The 20,047-nt window shown below is 49.3% G+C and overlaps 1 protein-coding gene across 8 annotated transcripts in view; it reads right to left on the bottom strand.

Annotated features, from left to right (window-relative positions):
* Positions 1–272: 272 nt before the first annotated feature.
* Positions 273–20,047, bottom strand: part of WDR62 (WD repeat domain 62) — a 53,548-nt gene continuing 33,773 nt past the window's right edge. The window contains exons 14-33 of one of the 8 annotated variants that reach the window (XM_015564819.1): positions 17,352–17,419; positions 17,148–17,269; positions 16,228–16,303; positions 15,447–15,558; positions 15,288–15,351; positions 14,438–14,575; positions 13,052–13,185; positions 11,505–11,557; positions 9,399–9,617; positions 7,765–7,889; positions 7,321–7,424; positions 6,851–6,961; positions 6,451–6,585; positions 6,051–6,162; positions 5,809–5,941; positions 5,668–5,728; positions 4,818–5,357; positions 3,909–4,066; positions 3,517–3,814; positions 273–552 (exon numbers count right to left, since the gene is read on the bottom strand). In XM_015564819.1, coding sequence (XP_015420305.1) covers positions 3,551–3,814; positions 3,909–4,066; positions 4,818–5,357; positions 5,668–5,728; positions 5,809–5,941; positions 6,051–6,162; positions 6,451–6,585; positions 6,851–6,961; positions 7,321–7,424; positions 7,765–7,889; positions 9,399–9,617; positions 11,505–11,557; positions 13,052–13,185; positions 14,438–14,575; positions 15,288–15,351; positions 15,447–15,558; positions 16,228–16,303; positions 17,148–17,269; positions 17,352–17,419 — 2,729 coding nt within the window. In that variant the 3' untranslated portion in view covers positions 273–552; positions 3,517–3,550. Of the gene's footprint in view, positions 553–3,480; positions 3,815–3,908; positions 4,067–4,817; positions 5,358–5,667; positions 5,942–6,050; positions 6,163–6,450; positions 6,586–6,850; positions 6,962–7,320; positions 7,425–7,764; positions 7,890–9,398; positions 9,618–11,504; positions 11,558–13,051; positions 13,186–14,437; positions 14,576–15,287; positions 15,352–15,446; positions 15,559–16,227; positions 16,304–17,147; positions 17,270–17,351; positions 17,420–20,047 lie in introns of those variants that run through there. The other 7 variants (XM_015564818.1, XM_015564820.1, XM_015564821.1 and 4 more) reach the window with 7 other exon arrangements.

Raw genomic sequence — 20,047 nt, 5'->3', positions numbered from 1 at the left:
ATCTTTTTAAAAAATATATTTTATTGATTTTTTACAGAGAGGAAGGGAGAGAGATAGAGAGCTCAGAAACATCGATGAGAGAGAAACATCGATCAGCTGCCTCCTGCACATCTCCTACTGGGGATGTGCCCGCAACCCAGGTACATGCCCTTGACCGGAATCGAACCTGGGACCTTTCAGTCCGCAGGCAGACGCTCTATCCACTGAGCCAAACCGGTTTCGGCCTGACTGGTTTATTTCATTTAGCATAATAATCTCTAGGTCCATCCATGCTGTTGCAAAGGGTAAGAGTTCCTTCTTTTTTTACAGCTGCGTAGTATTCCATTAGGGGTTTTAAGTGTTGCCATCTTACAATTGTTGGATTTCATGCAACCATGACTAGTATGCCTGGCTCAGGCCTAGCAGCCCAGTATTTAGGAGCTGTCAATGTGGCGTGCGGGGGCCAGGTTGCACTAAAGAATGAGCTGATGAGTGGGGAGCCATTCTGTTTCTGCTTGGGTGACCAGTTCTCCATGCACAACATGTCTCTTGAAGCAATTGATTCCTGTGTTGCTGAAAAGACATGAGGGAAGAAATCTGGGGTTGGGTGTCTATTTGCCCTCAGGCTCCCTTTCTGCTCTGCTGTGTCATGGGTGGCTGACCTGGGTGGGCAGCAGCATCTGGGCTCCTTTCCCTCTGGCTTCCAGTAGGGAATGGACAATGGAAGCCCTGCAGATTTGGGGAGGGGATTTCAACTCCCTCTCTGTGGGATTGCCAGGGACACAAGTCCCCCCAGGGCAGCCCTCCAGGATTTGCTCTTCTGGGTTTTTCATTCCCTTGTGTCTTGTGGTGTAGGGTGGAAGTGTGTGACAGCTCTCCTTTGGTACCACGTCCCAGGTGCTGTGGTTTCACTCTCCCCTGCCCACTCCTTTGCAAATTATTCCTTCACTAAACTCTTTGAAATAGCCCATGTGAACATGCTCTTCTCTTCCTGCTGGTCCATAAACTGCCTGTATACACATTCATCAGCAGTGATTTCTTAACCAGCTGGTTAGTCCAGGAGAAAGTCTGGTCCTTTTAGGGCTGAAGAGCTGACATTAGGAAGTGGAGAATGGCAGACATATTGGATTCTTTTGAACTACTAGCCCACCTCCTTTGTGCTGAGAACCCAATTTTGTTTAAGCATGTCCAGCACAGGCAAGATGGTCAGTCCAAGCAAATCAAAGCAATCTCCATTCCCATCACCTGTGACTGCTCTGAAGAGGAAGGTGTCTAGGAAGGCTTTGCAATTTCCCCCCATCACCCTGAACGCTGTTTTGCTTCATGCTTTTGCTACTGGCTGGGTGGGGGTGTGCTGCTGAGTGCATGGCAGACATGTTGCAGTTGTGAAGACCTAAGCTGGAGGGTCAAACTCAGGCTCATAGGGAGCAACAGAGCAGAAACAATCAAGAGTAACAAATGTCCCCATAGCGTGCACCCCCATAAGCCAGGTGTTTGCCACTTGGAGTTGAAAGCTTAACTATAATACAGAGTGGGAGAAGGGGTAATTTTCTCAAGGGGCAGAGTCTCAAGTTGGTCTCCTGGGTGTCCAGGGTCCTGGATGCCAAACTTTGCCTCAGGGCTCTTAGGTGACTGTGACCAAGCAAGGCAGGAGCAAGGAGAATGGGTCTCCTGTCTTTCAGGGGTGGCCCGTTAGCCTGGCAGAGATGCAGTCCTACTACTAGCCCTGGACCACTTGGGCTCATTAAGGCAGAAAGAGAGAGCTTTGAAAAATAAATAAGACTGGCATCTCCCCAAACACAAATATTAGGGACTTTATTTAGGGGGGAAAATTGTGTGGTGGTTTCTTGGACTTTTATGTCATGAAGCAATAAGGCCTTGCCTGGTGCGATCTCATTCTCCTCTCACTGCCTGTCCCCTAGCTCACTCTATTCCAGCTGTCCTGGCTTTGTTGCCATTCCTTACATGTACCTTTGATCTTCCCATGGGGCCTTTGCACTGGCTGTTCTGCCTGGATAGTTTCCTGAGATGTCCAGATGGCCTGTGCCCTCTACTGAGCCTCAGTTCAAATGTCACCTCAGAAAGGCCTTCCCTGACACTTCTTCCAGCATAGTGAATTCCCTCAGCTTATCTAGTTACACAGTTGTTTTAATTCTTGTGTTTTGCTCTCTAGAAGGTGAATACCACAAGGACAGATGTTTTATTTCTCCTGTTCCTCACTCTACCCCTATAGAACAATGACAGGCACCTGGGCACCGGCCAGCAGGATTTTTTTTTTTTAACAACTGTCTGATTGGTTCTGATGTATATTAATATTTATGGAGGCAGCTGTAGGCCATGTCCCCATGTTGAAGGGTCTGGCTCTGCCATCAGGCAAGCCTAAGTTAGATTTTCAGTTCTATAGGACCCTGGGCAAGACACTGGATCTCTCTCAGCCTGTTTCTGGTGGGCCATGACCATCAAACAGAGCAGGGAGAAACTCAGGCAAGTGGGAATTCAGACCGTAGCAGTCTGCATGGTAAGATTGTGCTTTAGGAGAGGGCCCCACCCCTGCTGGCTTCCTTTTTATTTTTTTAAAAAATATATTTTATTGATTTTTTACAGAGAAGGGAGAGGGATAGAAAGTCAGAAACATCGATGAGAGAGATCAATCAGCTGCCTCCTGCACGCCCCCCAGTGGGGACGTGCCCGCAACCAAGGTACATGCCCCTAACCGGAATCGAACCCAGGACCCTTGAGTTCACAGGCCGACGCTCTATCCACTGAGCCAAACCGGTTCGGCTGGCTTCCTTTTTATACACCTGGGAGAGTGGGGGCTTTTGTGGCAAGAGTGGCCCTCTCAGCAGATACGCACATAGCTAGATGCCTGCTGCCTAAGGAAGCTGGTACTAGTACTGGGAGCTCATGGGTTGTTGTAGCTGGATACAGTCCTCCTGCTGGGGTAATAATTACTGTCCCAGCTGCTGGGTGGCCTGGGAATGCTGCCCGGATTGTCCAATGGATAAACCTGTTTGTCTCTCCTCCTCAATTTCCCCTGCTGCAGATGGGAACAAAAGCCTGGTTCTCAGAGGATCCAGGATGGGCCTGACCCAGGGGCCAGTGGTATGGTAATATGTGTACTGGTAGTCAGGGTCTGGCACATGATCACAGCAGCTCCAGTGGATTCTTGGGTATCAGTAGCGGGTAGGAAAGAAGGACTGGCCGCTCTCTGGGGTACAGGTGGGTCTCACTGGGCAAGGACCACATATGATCCCTTAGCAGCTTAGTGGGCTAAGGATAAGCAACACAAAAACCAGGTGCTGGGATCATCATTACTGCAGTTCCAAAACTTCTTGAGAATGGTGGTTTGTGTTCCCATTGACAGATTCCGAGAACAGGGCCTAGCATCAGTGCTTATGAGAGTTCTCTGGGATGGTCCACCAGAGCACTGCCCTCCACCCTCCCTCCCTGCATCCACCTGAAGGAGCTTTGTGGATGTGCCAAGATAGGCACCAGCAACCATTCCTCCAAATTGTCCCTTTATTTGCTTAAAAATACCTATTTCATCAGAAAGTAGCAGGGCTGCTGACCCTCAGTCCCCCTGTGCCTTCCTCCGCACAGCCTGCACCAGCAGCTCCGAGTAGTGTTCCAGCAGGGCACGCAAATCTGGGCTGGCCAGGGGACACAATGTAGGTGGGGAGGGGGGGTTAGGGCTGGGGAGGGCCTGGGCTGGGGCCACATCACTCTCAACCAGCCAGTCGTTGGTCTCTAACTGGCTGTGGATCCAAAGGAAGGTGGAGGCTAGTTCAGTCCGTGCCTGCCGCTGCTTGGTACTCAACTGGTCACTGGAGATCATCTGCAAAGGGTGCCAATATTGTTAGGAACCACCCAGGCCAGACAGTCCCAAGGCACTCCCTCAGCCCTTTCTCCTGACTCTGGGCTTGGCTCACCAGGTGGTAAAGGTCCAGGGCTTCTTGGAAGGCAGTCTGTAGTTTGTGCACAATGGTCCCCACACTGCTCACCTCAAGGGGAGCTGGGGACAGGACTCTGGCTGGCACTCCAGGCTCTCCCCAGTGTCCAGGGCTGTCCCGGAGTACACTGAGTGCATCTGGGGATAGAAGGGAGGAATGAAAAAGACACCTCTAACTTTATAGCTGGTCTAAGAGAGGCCATGGTGACTGGACTGATCCCAATTATTGTCCCGCTGCCTGCAATATGTACTTCCCTCAGTCCCCAAGCCTCCCTTTCCTCCCCTCCTGCACGTCTCAAATGCCACCTTCTCTCTGAAGCCTTTTTTCATCATTCTGTATAAAACTATAACAACAGCCTGGCTGATGTGGCTCAGTGGTTGAGCGTCGACCTATGAACCAGGAGTCCCGGTCAGGGCACATGCCCAGATTTCGAGCTCAATCCCAGCGGGGGACATGCAGGAAGCAGCTGGTCAATGATTCTCTCTCATCATTGATGTTTCTCTCTCTCCCTCTTTCTTTGAAATCGATAAAAAAAAATGTTTTAAAAACTGTAACAACTCAATTGTTCTAACTCCTTAAACCCTTTCTCTTTATTTCCCTCCTTAGCACATCACTTCGTGATACACTTAACACTTTCCTCATAGATTTAGTTGGGGCATCTTCCCCAATTAAGGTGTCAATTCTCTGTAGTCTTGTTTACCACCTCATCCCATCCATGTCCTCAGGGCCTAGAACAAAAAGTCCAACACATACAAAGTGCTCACTAAATAGTTCAGTAAAGAATAAATGAATGGCATAGCCCCTGTGGCCAGGTCAAGTGCCTATCTTTGGAGCTGTTAAATGAGATGAGCTTGAGAGACAACCCCTTATCCCAAGGGTGATACTCACCAGGGGTGAGCTCCAGGAGGGAGGTGATGCTGCCAGGCATAGCCTCTGGAAGTGGGGGGCTGTTGGGGTGTGCAGGGGTGTTGAGGGGTTCAGCGGCCAGAAGCCTTGGGAGAAAGGTGGAGCTGTGGAGCCTCAGGGAGCTCATATCTACGGGGCTGGAAGCCGGGAAGGTAGATGTTGTGACTGTGACATCAGACTGGGTGGCCACAGGTTCCTGGGACCAGACACAAGTAGTGGGTGGCTCCTGTGGGGGTGAGGGCAGTAAGAGCCTGTCACAGACACCTGACAGGGTCTGCTTGAAGCTGGCCTGGGCTTCATAGTTGCCCTGGGAGGGCAGGGCAGGCTCTCGGCCCTCACTGTCAGAACTGGTTGCTGCTGTGGTGGTGATGGCCTGAAGCTCCTGGTCCATGGAGGCCAGCTTCCCCAGAGATGAGGGCCTGCAGAGGGGTCTCCCTCTCTCTTTGTCAACCAAGACAGGGTCCTCACTGTCCTCAAGGGAAATGCTGGGTGACATCTTGGCACAGGAACTGGCAGTGGCCTCTATATAGGAACAGGTAGAGGGGATGTGGAGGCCTGGAGTGGGTAGGTTTGTGGGTGCCAGAGGCTTCCTATCTGTGGGCAGCGCTGAGGAGGAGGGAACACAGGAAGTGGGCCTGTGAGGCAGGGGGCTGTAAAGGAAGCAGCCAGTTCACTCTCACATCCAAGCCACAAAATTGATTGAGAGGGCCCCACCCCAGGATGGCTGCAGGTTCTGAGTGGACCCTCCCCATCCCCACCCATGGTTCAGCTGGGCATCCAGGGCCATTTTCTGAGAAGCCCAGGGATGTTAACTAGGAATGGTGACACTCACTCAGTGGGCACCAGGCCTCCAGGTTGTCAAGTGACTCCTTAGCTTTCCTCCCAGAGAGGACCTGCAAGCACAGCCATGAGACGAGGACAAGGCTTCCCAGCTCCCAGCCCTATGTCCTGAGGAGGTGACCCAAGTACTCACATCGGTCCTCCCTGGGAAGGTGTAGCCAGTACCTGGTTCTGCTCTGGCCTGGTTCCCCTGGAGGTCTATGAGTTTGACCTCCGGGGACTTCACAAGGTGCAGGTGCAGCGGGGAAGGGAAGGTGTGGTTGAGCCTGTGGGGAGGAAACCAGGCAGTTGTGCCTGCCCTGGGATGCTTGGGAGGACATAGCCCCATCCTTGAATACAGACAGTTGGAAGGTTCAGCGGTTCACCAGCTCCTACCTGGATGTCTTCTGGAGACGTGAGAGGAACTGGGCTGAGATGCTCAGCCGGGGATTAAAAAAGTCCTCATCCGCAGAGGCCGTCACATCTCTTAGGGATCTGTGAAAGAGCTCTAGGGGAAGATGCCAAGGGAGACCTCAGAATCCCCCTAGCCAACTAGTCCTAGGTCCAGACAGACCCACAAAGCAGCAGGCAAATCATCTGAAACCCCCATCAATAGACAACACAGAGCAACTGGAGCAGGAAGAAGAAACTGTGCAGCTCAGTCCCGAAGATAAAACATATGCCCTCCCACCATTCTCATCAGCCCTGCTAGGGAAAGCCCTAACCCAGAGATGCCCACACAGTGCCTAGCACAAGATGGCCCGCCCAGGTAGGGCTGAGAGGAGCAGGGCCCTACCCTCATGGTGGGTGTCAGTAAGCGTCTCAAAGTGATGGCGGAGAAACCTCTCTTGCTCAGGGGTCTGGGGCAAGGAGTCATTGGATATGCCTGCCAGCTCAGGCCGAGACAACTCTTCTGCAGTTCCTGGGCATGCTGTGAGAGGCAAAGGGGTCAGAACCTTCAACATTTAGTCATGGCAGATACCCTGACAAAGACACTTAACAATGGAGAAAGCTGGACTGGCCCAGCACACACCCTGATGCCACCAGGCTGAGAAGGAAAGACTGATGGCTCTGTCTTCCAGGTGAGGCTCAGTAGGCACCAAGTGTAGGGCTGATGTGGGGCCAGTGTTTATGTATCATGACCACCCCCTAAGCAAGACCCATGCACTGCCCTTCCTCATGCCTGGCCCATTTACCTGGTATAGGAGTCACTGTCACATCAAACCGAGGGTCTGAGTCCAGCTGTGGAGGGGAGGAATGGATGGTGGTGAAGGTACACTCCAAGTAGGCTTCTGAATTCCCTGAATCTAAAGAAGTAAGGAGGGGATATGGGAGAGTCAGGAGCCCAAAGCCAGGCTCTTTTTGGGTGAGTCAGGTTCACTTTCTCTCTGGATTTTAGTTTCCCCATCTGGAGAATGGGGATGATAATACTCGCCCCCTATTTTTATGGACAACAAGGTTACATTTGGAGGAAGTGGCAGAGCTGGGCTGCCCTCAGTGGGCAGTTTGGCTCCAGAATCTTCTGGTAACATCAAGGACCATGTCTGTCTTCTGCGATAGACTCTTGAATTTCAGGAAGACTGGGCTAAGGTCATCATCAGTGCCCAGAAAGAGGCCTGGTGAGATGAACAGACTACAGCAGGGTCCTTGCCAGGCCCCCACTCACCCGCAAGTTTGCTCCGATCCTTCAAGCCCATGGAGGAGACCCTGAGATAGGAGTCACCTTGCTGGTCTCCAGGCTCCCTCTCCACTTCTTCTGAGCTGTACTTGCTGCAGTGCCAATAGGGGTGGAGTGAGGGAATGATAACATACTATTTAGTAAACAACTGGTCCCTACCCAGAACCCCGAAGCGTCTGTACCTTGCTCCCCTTGGGAGCACTACTTTGCCTCTCCTCCCTCCTCCAAAGGCTCCCTTCCCCCCGGAGTGCCCTGCACCTCCACCTACAACCATGGAAACATGCTGCAGTGCTGGGCTTCTACTCCATCTGGGCCATACCCCTTCCTCCCCACTCCCACAGCCTACTGCAAGAGCAGTTCTTCCAGAATGTGTCTATCAGCTGAGGCTTTCTCTCTCCAACTAAGGCCCCCCTCGATGTGAAGGATACTCACCTGTCTGTCCCTGGGACGGTCACCTCTACCTCCAGGGAGCTGACGACCTCTCTGGCTTCAGAGCACTCCTTCTGTAGAGGCAGGAAGGAAGGATTCCTACAGCCATCTTCCTGGGGACTCTCTGACTGTGGGGTGAAGAGGCACAGCCATCCGAGGCAGCTGTGGCAACCAGGGCCCCTCCAAGTTTCTAAGTGTTACAGTAAAGAAGCCGGGCATAATGGTAGCCCCCGCTATTGGATGCTCACTGCGCACCAGGGCCTGGAACAAGCCTTTTGTTCACCATGAGCTCACTCTGTATCCAACTGCATTATCATAAGCCCCTTTACAAATAAGGAATAAGTATGGCTCTGACTCTCTAAGTGTTTATTTATATGAAGTTCAAAAACAGGCAAACCAGCCCTAGCTGGTTTGACTCAGTGGATAGAGCGTTGGTCTGCGGACTGAAGGGTCCTGTGTTCAACTCTGGTCAAAGGCACATGCCCAGGTTGCAGGCTCGACCCCCAGTAGGGGGGCGTGCAGGAGGCAGCTGACCGATTCTTTTTCATCATTGATGTTTCTATCTCTCTCTCCCTCTCCCTTCCTCTCTGAAATCAATAAAAATATATTAAAAAAAACAAAAAACCCCAGACAAACCAGTCCATGGTGAAAAGGTCAGATGCTGGTTACCCTGGGTGGAAGTACTGACTGGGAGGGGCACAGAGGTCTTCCTGGAGGTAGAAAATGCTCTATATTTACCTTGGTGGTACATAAACATAGGTATATACACAGGTAATAATTCATCAAGCTATTTACCTAAGATTTGTGCACAACTGCATGTATATATTATGCCACAATAAAAAAAAAACATATAACAGGATAAAGAAGAATTTTATTTGCAAAATAATAAAATAAGAACTAAAATTGCTTCAGTACCTTTAAGGGGACCCAGGCCCTGTTCTTAGTACTGAATTCCTATAAAAGTTCTCTGAGGGCTATTTTTTTTTTAATTCTCACCCAAGGACATGCTTAGAAAGAGGAAGGGAGAGGGAGAGAAAGAGAGAAAGATAGATAGATAGATATAGAGAGAAACATCGATGTGAGAGAGTAACATCAATTGGTTGCCTTCTGTATGCTCTGCGACTGGGGATCACACCCACAATCCAGGTGTGTGCCCTGACCAGGAATCGAACAGGCAACGTTTCATGCACAGGATGATGTTCAACCAACTGAGCCACCCACCCCCGCCAGGCCTCTGAGGGCTATTTTTCAATAACCATTTTAAGAAACCTTTTTAGTCATCTTTTTTTTAAATGTCTATATTTTTGAAAACTGAAGCCCAGAGAGGCAAGCCCTGCTCTAATTCACACAGCAGGGAAGAGGTAGAGCCGAGCTCCACTTGTTCAAATGCCCCTCTACTCAGGCACAGGCCTGCTCTTGGGCCCAAGCTCTTAATCCTCAAAGTGACCCATCTCCTAGATTCCTGGTCTGCCCTAAGAAGTCTCACTCTGCACCGGGCCTGGGCTCACCCTTCTGCCCTCTGCCATCTCAGGCAATCCTCTCGTGCCCCTGAAGTGGGAGGTAGGCCTGTTTTCAAAATGAGAGCATTGAGGCCCCAGGTCCTAAGCAGACAGTTGTGGAGCAGGGGCAGTCCTTACCTCACTCAGCAGGCCTGCCAGGCTCTGTGGCTTCACTATATCCAGAACGGAGTCCTCCAGACTGTCGGACTTCAAGGGGGTAAAGTAGCAATCCAGGTCACGGACATCCAGGATGGTCTTGAGGGGCTCCTGGTCAGCCCGCTCTGCCCAGCGGCCATGTGGCTGGTAGCTGTGCTTGGTGTAGAAGGCTGAGCCATCCACCATATCATCATCTCCAAGCTGAGGATGATGAGATGGTCAGGCAGCCAGCCAAGTGATCACAAACTCCAATAAGGGCCAGGGACTGCACAGACCTCATCCAGTCTCTTGGCTTTAAAGACTACTCAGAATAACTTCCAGACATCTATCTCCAGCCTGAACCTTGCTCTTAAACTTCAGAAGTATACATGCAACTGCCCTACAGCTCCAATGGATATTTAGTGGATATTTCAAAGCAAACACAAAGAAAAGTGATCTTCGCCCCAAATCTGCTTTCCTAAAGCCTTCCCCATCTCAGCTATTCTTTCCAGTTGCTCAGGCCCCAAACATTGAAGGTCATCCTTCATTCCTCTCTCTTATTCTGTTCCTCATACTCCACATTGTATTTCTTCAGCAAAACCTGTCAGCTTTGTCATTCAAACACATCCAAGATACAGCCACTTCCCCTCCCACCCTGGTCCAGCCCACTGATGCCTGCTACCCAGACTGCTGCTTGAGACAGTGGAGGGTGGGTGTTTGAGAACTCAGGCCACCTAGGGTTGATTCCATGTCCTCTAATTCCTAGCTGTGTGACCCTGGACAAGTTACTTCACCTCTGTGGGCCTCAATTTCCCTATTGTGAAATGGGGATATGAAAAGCCCCTATCTCAATGAGAATTAAATGAGGTAACACACGTAAAAGACTTAAAACAAAGCTCGCACAAAGCAAATGTACAGTGATTATTTGTTGAATGTAATTCCAATTATAATCTTATATAATAAAAGCCCAGTGATCGAAACGACGGAATGACCAGAGACCAGAACGACTGCGGCGGACCCCCACCATGACGGCCCACTAGGGCAGGCCAGCCGGCTCCCACCCATGCACAGGGCCTCTATCCTATATAATAAAAAGGCAATATGCAAATTGACCCTAACAACAGAACAACCAGACGACAATTTGACTAGTCACTATGAGGCACACTGACCACCTCTTGGTCCCTCTCCCTGGCCAGCAGGCTCCAATCGCCCGATGGCAAACGGAGAACTGGGGGTGGGTGGCGGGGGACGCGGCTGGCACCAAGCCAAGGCCGCTGCCCTCCTAGCACCCCACACACGGAGGGTGACCCACAGTGGGAGAAGGGCCAATGAGTGGGCAGAAACGGCTGACCTCTTGGTCCCTTCCCCTGGCCAGCAGGCTCCGATCATCTGATGGCAAATGGGGAACCGGAGATGGGTAGTGGCGGGGGGCGGGGCCAGCTGTGGGCAGCCGGGGAAGATGGCCCTGATCACAGGCCAGGCCTAGGGACCGTACCTGCACACGAATTTTGTGCGCCGGGCCTCTAGTATATAGTAATAGGGGAAGCTTGGGGGCCTGAGAGAGCATGGCCAGATGCCCTGATCTGGTCTTCAGGGAAGAGGATTGCAGGAGGTATTTCCCTGCAAGGCTTTGATCTGAAGCCTGATATTGTTCCTAAAATAAACCCTCCAAACTAGGGTTTAGGATTCTGCTACCAGCTTCTACTAGTATACTACCAGCTCCTAGCCTGTCCCTCCTCAAAGATAACAATCATCCATTCAATCCTAATATTATTTTCTTTCTCAAATTTTTTCCCTTCATAGCACTTACCAGCTCCAAAAATAGTTTATTGTGGATCTTGTCCATCTCCTATGTAAGAAAATGAGCTTGTGAAGGCAGAGATTTGTCTGCCTTATTCATTGCTGTGTCTAATGGCCATTACAATGCCTAGCAGAGGGTAGGTACTCAGTAAATACGTGTTGCATGAATGAAGGGCTATCTAAACTGAGACTAGAAGGGTGATGGGGTTCTCCAGGGAAGAGAGATATGGAGAGGAAAATAAATAAGAACATGCAGGAGAGTACTCCTACTGTGCTAGTTTCCAGGTATCAGTCTCCAGGCAGACTCACCAGCCGCTTTGCCCAGAGTGGCAGCTTGCCGTTGGTCAGCAGGCACTGAGGATCTGAAGAGATACATAGAATCCATGAAAAGAGAATAAATAACCCAACAACCAAATGGGCAACATATATAAATGGGCAATTCTCCAAGAAGACAATATAGAACCCACAGACATATCAAAAGATGCTCAACCTCACTAACTGTCAGGGAAATGCACATTTACACAATGGGATATAATGTTTTAGCCATAAGATGTGACCAAAATTAAAATGCTTCATACTATCAAATGCTGGCAAAAACATGGGGGAAGGAAGAGGGAAAATGGGTGAGGCAGTAAGTGGATTTGGAGGGCCCTTAGGGTTCTCTTTTAAGAGAAAAAATATACTAACCCGGGGCTTAGCATTGCCAGTCCTCAGCCTTTGTCCTGGGGAAACACTCTCACAAATGCCTGAGGAGGACTAGCGGTGGTCAGCACAGCCTCCTTCACAACAGTATAAAGTTAGAAAAAGCCTAAATGCCCACCTAGAGGGAATAATTTAAAATGCCCTACTATGGTGCTGGTTAAAAGAGGGAAGTCTCTGCTCTGTAGCCACCAACATACAGGTAGATAAGATACTTTTGAGAGGAAAAAGATACAGAACGATACCGTAGTATAATACAATTTATGGACATAAATTTGTGTTTCCTATGGATACGTACATATGTATATTAATGTTCATGAAAAGGCCTATAAGGAGTCACACCCGGAGAGGACACTGGATCAGGAGTGAGGGTGGGTGATGAAGAAAATTAACTTATCCTCATTTCCCCCAAAGCTGACTTCTCATGATTCTGTTGCCTGCCAATCAGCCATCAGTTGGCCTGTGCCTGTTGGCCCCTTGTTGCTGGAGCCCACCACCCACACTAAAAGCACCTAGTGCTAATCACTATTCCCAGCCTCTCTCATAGCTGGAGCAATCACACCAGGGGGACCCAAGAAAAGTCTGTCAGGGCTTCTGGGAAAAGGTTCCTTTCTAAAAGATTCTGGGAGGAAATGTCCTATTCAACCATGCTTCTGATGCCTGGAACTTAAGCAACTATCTTACAACCATGAGGGCCTACGTCACAAGGCAATATGCAGAGGAGCAGAAATTTATAGAGGGCCTGGTCTTTTGTAAAGTCATTAAGCTACTGCTCCCCCTTTTGCCTGAACTATAAAATTTGTTCTGTCTTCTGGTTAACATGCTGTTTCTTCTGGGACATCCTCTTTACAACCCTCCCAGGAAAGGAAGAGTCTACCTGATAGCAAAGCCAATATGGAGAAAAGTAGATCTAAGAGACACAGAAAAATACATTCCTTTAACATCACCTGACTACCTGGATCCAGGTACATGAACCAATAAATTCTCTTTCCAGTTTAAGCCAATGAGAGTCTGGTGCTATTACACTGAGAGAGTCCTGGCTAAAATATGATTATTGAACTTTAGTATGTGTCAGGCATGAAAACAAAGCAGTGGGTGAAACCTAGCAATGACCCCTACACTGACAGAGATCAAAAGAGGGCTCCTTGGATCCCAACCTGAATCCAAGCTCTCTTTGGATGGTGTCTTCAGTAATTCTTCAGGTTCACACTCTTCCTCTAGCTCATCCTCTGCCTGCTCTCCAGATCTTAGGGAGCAAATCTTGTTGGGCACAGATGCATATGTCTCCTGCCTAAAACCAGGAATGAGGAAGTCAAGGAGAGAAATAGGTAAGTAGGGTACTAAAGGGACCTGCCTAGGGCCACAGCCCTGTGCTAGGTTCCAAATGAACATATTACTAACTTCTGGTCAAGATGGTGCTGGGAGCCCTAACTGGTTTGGCTCAGTGGATAGAGCGTCGGCCTGCAGACTGAAAGGTCCTAGGTTCTATTCCAGTCAAGGGCATATACTTTGGTTGCGGGCAACATCCCCAGTAGGGGTGTGCAGGAGGCGGCTGATCAATGTTTCTCTCTCATGGATGTTTCCAACTCTCTATCCCTCTCCCTTCCTCTCTGTAAAAAAATCAATAAATTCAAAAGAAAAAAGATAGTGCTGGGAGGTCTCATTTCTCTGCTAGAAACATATCACCATAATAAATAAGATATGAGAAAGTCTGGGCTCAAAAAATAAGACAAACACTCCAAGAGCCACAGCAATGGGACCTTTGAAAACCAAAGCAGATAGTGGGGCTTAAGTATTGAGCTGCTGGGTTCTGTTTTAGGAAGTAGGGGGTAGCAATGAGATTTTTAGCTCCTTTGGAATACAGGTGACTAAAACATGCTTGACACGAGGTGGGCACTGGCACCAGGACCTGCCCCAGCCCCAGGGTAGGGTGTGAGACTCAAAACCAGGAGCCAAAGGTAGCTGCTCTCTCCCTAGGTACCTATATCTACAAAACCACTGCAGGATAGGCAGCACATATCAAGGGCTGGTCCCCACAGGGAGGCAATGACAAAGCCTCAAGACAAAGAGATGGGGACAGCTCCAGGAGCAGGAGAGAGAGAGATTAAAAAAAAAATCCCATAATCTCCCAATAAAACTGAGACCTCCAAACCAAAATCCTAAATAAAAAACTAAAGCATGAATTCACTCCAAATAAAAGTGGTCTTTCAGCATAAAAACTTTAAAGAGTAGAAGATACAACGCCACTGGACCCCTTCCTGACCTTCCTCCCTAAACCGGAGCCTCCTGGGGCTTCCCATATCACAGTGCTCACAGGCTCTCCAAATACTTTGCTTTTCCACTCCAAAACCCTTCTCATATGTGTTATTACAACTTTGTATTCAAAGTCCATCTCCCATCCTAGACTGCGAGTGCACAGAAGGCAGGGCCCAGGGCGGTCTTGGCTGTGGCTATGTCCCCAGCATCATGCATCTTGGGGCCTAGGGCAGGAACATATTCCTCTGAGGAGGACAGATGGGGTATGTATAGTTGGCTGCCAGGACCTGGGGTGGCTGCTCCATTTCCCATCCTTCGTATTCTGCTGCTGCTGCTGCTGCTGCTGCTCCAGATGGTCAATTTCCAGCAAGTGCTGCTTCATGCAGTTGGTAATCTCTGGGCCCAGGTGCCAGATGAACACACAGCTGTAGAGGCCAAAGAGAGATGTGGAGGGTGAGGAACAATGACTACGGCTGCAATTTAACTCTGAAGCCACCTGAGTCATCACAGCCAAGACCGAATTTCCTGGCACCTCCAGGAAAACACAGCCCATCAGTTTAGTGCAGGGACTCCAGACCATGTCAGGTCTACATCCTGCGTAGACTCCAGAACAGCTAACCAGGACCTGTTCTGAAGTCCTCCAGAACAACGAAGGGGGCTGTGAGAAAGCATTGTAGTAAATTGAAGGGAGTGACAAAAGGGACTTCTTTGAGTAACAACCATCTGGTAAGAAATTTATTTTTATTTATTATAAATTAGTATAAATATAATTTATATAAGGAAATATATCAGAATGACATATATGATCATCACATTTGACTTTCACCATATAATTTCAAGGTAGATGGTATCAACTCTCTTACAAAGTTGCAAACTGAGGCTGAGAGAGGGAAATGACCTGCTAAAGGTCACAAGTAAATAAGTAGCAGATATGGGATTTGAACTCAGGGCTGGGTGTGACACCAAGATGCATGCTGATCAAGGAGAGAGAAAGCTGGAACACTCAGAAGAGCTCTCTGCACAGGCAGGTTGTGAGTCTGGTGTTTCCAGTCTCTGAGCCCCTGCTCTCCCCACAGTGTAGGTCCCACCCACTCCTAAAGGGAGGTCAGCCAGGGGCAGCCTCGACGCCTTTCCCACCTGTCTCCAGATACTGTAATCAAATGACGACAGTCATAGGTGAACTTCATGCCGGTGACAATTTCTAGAAACAGAGCAGAGAAGCTGCATTGACCTTCTGAGTCAGAAGGCTATGTGGGGACAGGTGGGGAGATGTCTCACATAGGGAGGTACACCCACCAGAATGGCCAAACATTTTGGCAATGCACTCGCCCGAGTAAAAGTCTATCACCGAGATGCTTTTATCAGAGCAGCTTGTGGCTAGGAAGGTGCCTGAGGGGTCCACGTGGACCTGCCGAGAAGAGGATGCAAGTGATGCTTTGTGCTGCCTGCGTTTCCCCACCCTCCCAGCCCCCACTGATTGAGGACCACCCTCGTGCTGAACACTTGGCACATGGACTCATCCCAGATAGTCCTCACGACACACACCCTGATTCGATAACTCCTGTTCCCATTTCACAGATAAAGAAATTAACAGCCACAACTATGGTACTGATGGCAGCCAGGCCCTGTGCTTAGCACTATACCTGTGTGACTTATTTCCTCCACAGAACAACCCTGTGACAGAAGCTCTCTGTATCTGCATTTTACAGATGATGAGCCAGACTGGAAAGATAACACTTGCCCAAGGTTACAGTCAGTGTGAACTCTTACCCCGTCCAGCGGCTCTGAGAAGGTCCTTGCCTTGGCCTGGATAACACAGGCAGGGGATAAGCCTGGCAAGAGAGCCCAGGCCTTTCTGAATCTTCCCACCACATTCTGTTGCCACTCAAAACGGCTCCACTTGGGGAAGGGCTCAGTAAATAAAGGTGAAGCAGTGTGGGCTACTCTTTGGCTCTCAGTCAGACCAGAGTGAATAGTTGGCCAGCAAGTGATCCTTTGACCAGGATAGCAGATACAAAGGGGAGCCTTGGTGTGAGGTCTGTGTATAGTTTTCACCCTGGGGGCCGTGGCTCCTCACCTTCAGCAGAGACCCTTCATCGCCATGGGAGCCCTTGTAGCATTTCTTCTGCTTTCCATTCATGGTGTTGTAGACTCTGGGGAGGTGGTTGCAGAATATGGCCAACATGGACCTGCCCACCCGCCGCCTCCTCTCTCTGGAAGCCCACTGCCACTGCTTATCCTCCATTCGATGCCTGGACTGAAATCCCATCTCAGGATGAAGTCATGGAAATTACTTATTAGGGTGTCTGTTGAGTTAATGCCTCTCTTTCCTGCCATAGAGCAAGCTTGAGTGCCTGGCACCCAATTTGAATGAGCAAATGAAGGAGGTGAGAACCTCTTTGTGCATGCTATGCCCTCTGCACACTCTCTTCCCTCCTCCTTTGGCTCAGTCCTCTGGGTCCTTCATAGTCTCCGTTCAGACATTCCTTCCACCAGGCCCTGCTTTATTCTCAGGTGGGTTCAGGTATCTCTCCAGAGCTCACCCCTCTGGCTTCCCCTATCCCAGCCCTGACCACTTCATGCTGTCACTGCCTGGTGAAGTGTCCACTTCTCCTCCACAGGACTGTGAGCTTTGTAAAGGCAGGACCTGGAGCTGCCCTGCTCACTGCTGCTACTGTCTATCCCAGACAAGTGCTCAGGGAATATAGGTGAAAGAATACATTTATAAGCCATATCAGCACCTCTCAGTCACCCCACATAGGCTTCTGGAGAGCTTGAAGGAACCCTCTGCTAATCTGGAGGCTAAGCCTAGGTGAATCCAGCTCCTAAGAAACATGTGCTGGGTCCCTCTGCCCACTCAGCTTCTCAGGGACCAGATGAGCAGGGTAAAGGAGAGCAGATAGCTCATGAGAAAACAGACTTGACTAGGTCCCATACGGGCCCCACTTATAAAGCAGCCAAGGCCAGGCTGAGTAAGAGCCCAGCGCAGCTCCTTACCTCACATTGCGGTCCTGGCAGGCCACAGCCACATACTTCTGGGTGATGTCAATATCCATGTCATACAAGGTGGTCTTCTCTGCCACATGGTGAGTACGGACAAAGTGAAGCCCATCGGAGCCCTGGCAGGGCAGGCAGGGCCTTCAAAGGACAACTCTGACAAGCCCCCAAACCCCAGCCCCCAAGGAGGCCACCTCACTCTACCTGCTGTGCACTGCGAAAGTAGATGCTCTTATCGGCCCCACAGCTGATCATTTGGATGTCTCTGTTGCCTGGAAGAGGAGGAGGTGGTGTATTAGGTCACCACTGGGCCTGACTAGGGCCAGGATCCTAGCTACAGAACTCCACTGCAAGGGAATTCTGCTAGGGGCCAGGGAGGGCTTTCCAGAGGTGAGGTGGGTGCTAGGTGCAGATAGGAGTCCGTAAGATGTGAGCACTGTGTGTGAAGGGTGTACAGGTGGAGCAGCTGCAAGGGAGGCCTCTGTTGAACAAGGACAGATAGGGAAACAAAAGCCAGGTACACAGAAGGGGCACCATGTCTAAGACAGGGGAGGCTCATGCCATCAAGAACTATCAGAATATCCCCACATATCTCAGGCTGGGCCGCATGCCACCTGTGCTTCCCTCTGCCTGACTGCTCACTAGCCACTCATTACACAAATGTGACCCAGGGGCTGAGTCACATAGTCTTGTCCCAGGGTGCACAGAGAGTCAGGACAGGACAAGGACTGAAGCCTGGCATTCTCTGGTTAAATGCTGTGCTCTGAACCCTGCTTCCTCTCCAAACCTCAGCTTCCTATCTGTATAATGGGCCTATAATGGCCCCTGCCCTAAGAAAGGTTGTGTGAAACCTTTGGAATAGTGGCTGCCACCTGGTAAGCACTTTTATTATTGTTCTTCCTTTATTAAAAATATATATTTTTTATTTTTGTTGATTTCAAAGAAGGGAGAAATAGAAACATCAATGATGAGAGAGAATCACTGATCGGCTGCTCCTGCACGCCCTCTACTGGGGATCAAGCCTGCAACCTGGGCATGTAACCTGTCTGGGAATTGAACCATGATCTCCTGGTTCATAGATTGATGCTCAACCACTATGCTACACTGCCTGGGCTATTAATCTTTCTTTATAGAATAACAGCACAAATACCTCACAGAGTTGAGGTGAAAATTAAAAGACAAAATAAATATTCAGAGGCTTGGTACAACAGATGCTGCTCCTTCATGACAAGACATTTGAGAGAGCCCAGGACTGACATACAAGTTAAGATGTTACTCAAGCAGGCTTCACTGGCTCACAGAAGGGAGTGAGCCATTTGTAGGAGGGAGTGTGACATGAGAAGGACCCAGAGAGGGCCTGCACGTTACTGTTAATGTTCTGCTTTTTAACCTGGGGTGGTAGATCTAAACATTTAGTAATGTTAGGATCAAGAACAATCAGAACAATCGCTGGCTATAAAAAACTGGTGTAGCCCTGATTGGTTTGGCTCAGTGGATAGAGCGCTGGCCTGGGGACTGAAGGGTCCCAGGTTCGATTCCAGTCAAGGGCATGTACCTTGGTTGCGGGCACATCCGCAGTAGGGGGTGTGCAGGAGGCAGCTGATCGATGTTTCTCTCTCACTGATGTTTCTGATTCCCTATCCCTCTCCCTTCCTCTCTGTAAAAAATCAATAAAATATATATAAAAAAATTGGTGTATGTGTTCTAGTTCATACCTATTGACTATGAACCTTGATGTGGATATTCACTGTATTACAGTCATGTGCCTCTTTTTTTTAAAAATATATTTTATTGATTTTTTACAGAGAGGAAAGGAGAGAGATAGAGAGTTAGAAACATTGATGAGAGAGAACATCGACCAGCTGCCTCCTGCACTTCTCCTGCTGGGGATGTGCCCGCAACCAAGGTACATGCCCTTGACCGGAATCAAACCTGGGACCTTTCAGTCCGCAGGCCGACGCTCTATCCACTGAGCCAAACTGGTCAGGGCCAGTCATGTGCCTCTTAATGAGGGGGATATATTCTGAGAAATGTGCTGTCAGGTGACTTTGTCATTGTGATAACATCACAGAGTGCACTTAGATGATACAGCCTATTACATGGTTAGGCTGTATGGGATAGCCCATTGCTCCCAGACTATAAGCCTGTACAGCATGTTACTACACAAAATTAAATCAAGCATTAGAGAAAATGATAAGATCAAGAGACTCAGTTAGACAAAGTGTATAAGGCTGCTGCCAGTGTAACACGGCATACTGTTTTGTAGAAAACTTTTATAAGTATAAAGAGTACATGCTAAAATATAGTAAATACACAAACCAGTAACTTAGGTGTTTATTATTATTATGTACTGCATGTAATTGTATGTGCTATACTTTTTAAAATATATATATTTTATTGATTTTTTTACAGAGAGGAAGGGAGAGGGATAGAGAGATAGAAACACCAATGAGAGAGAAACATTGATCAGCTGCCTCCTGCACACCTCCTACTGGGGATGTGCCCGCAACCAAGGTACATGCCCTGGGACCCTTCAGTCCGCAGGCTGACACTCTATCCACTGAGCCAAACCAGTTAGGGCATGTATGTGCCATACTTTTATATGATTGGCAACTAAGATTTGTTTACATCAGCATCACCACAAACACGTGAGTACTTTGCATTGTGATATTACAGTGGCTAAGATATCACTAGGCCAGTGGTTGGCAAACCGCGGCTCACGAGCCACAAGCAGCACTTTGGCCCCTTGAGTGTGGCTCTTCCACAAAATACCACGTGCAGGAGCGCACATACAGTGCGATTGAAACTTCATGGCCCATGCGCAGAAGTCGGTTTGCGGAAAGGAGATAGACGAAACAAGTATACAAGACGAGTGTGGATGGGAGAGTTGGAAGGGGTCA

Source organism: Myotis davidii, unplaced genomic scaffold, assembly GCF_000327345.1.
Source record: "Myotis davidii unplaced genomic scaffold, ASM32734v1 scaffold681, whole genome shotgun sequence".
In the NCBI taxonomy this organism is placed as follows: Eukaryota; Metazoa; Chordata; class Mammalia; order Chiroptera; family Vespertilionidae; genus Myotis; species Myotis davidii.
Note: the sequence above shows the minus strand (reverse complement) of the source record. Positions and strands in the feature narration are given on the sequence as shown.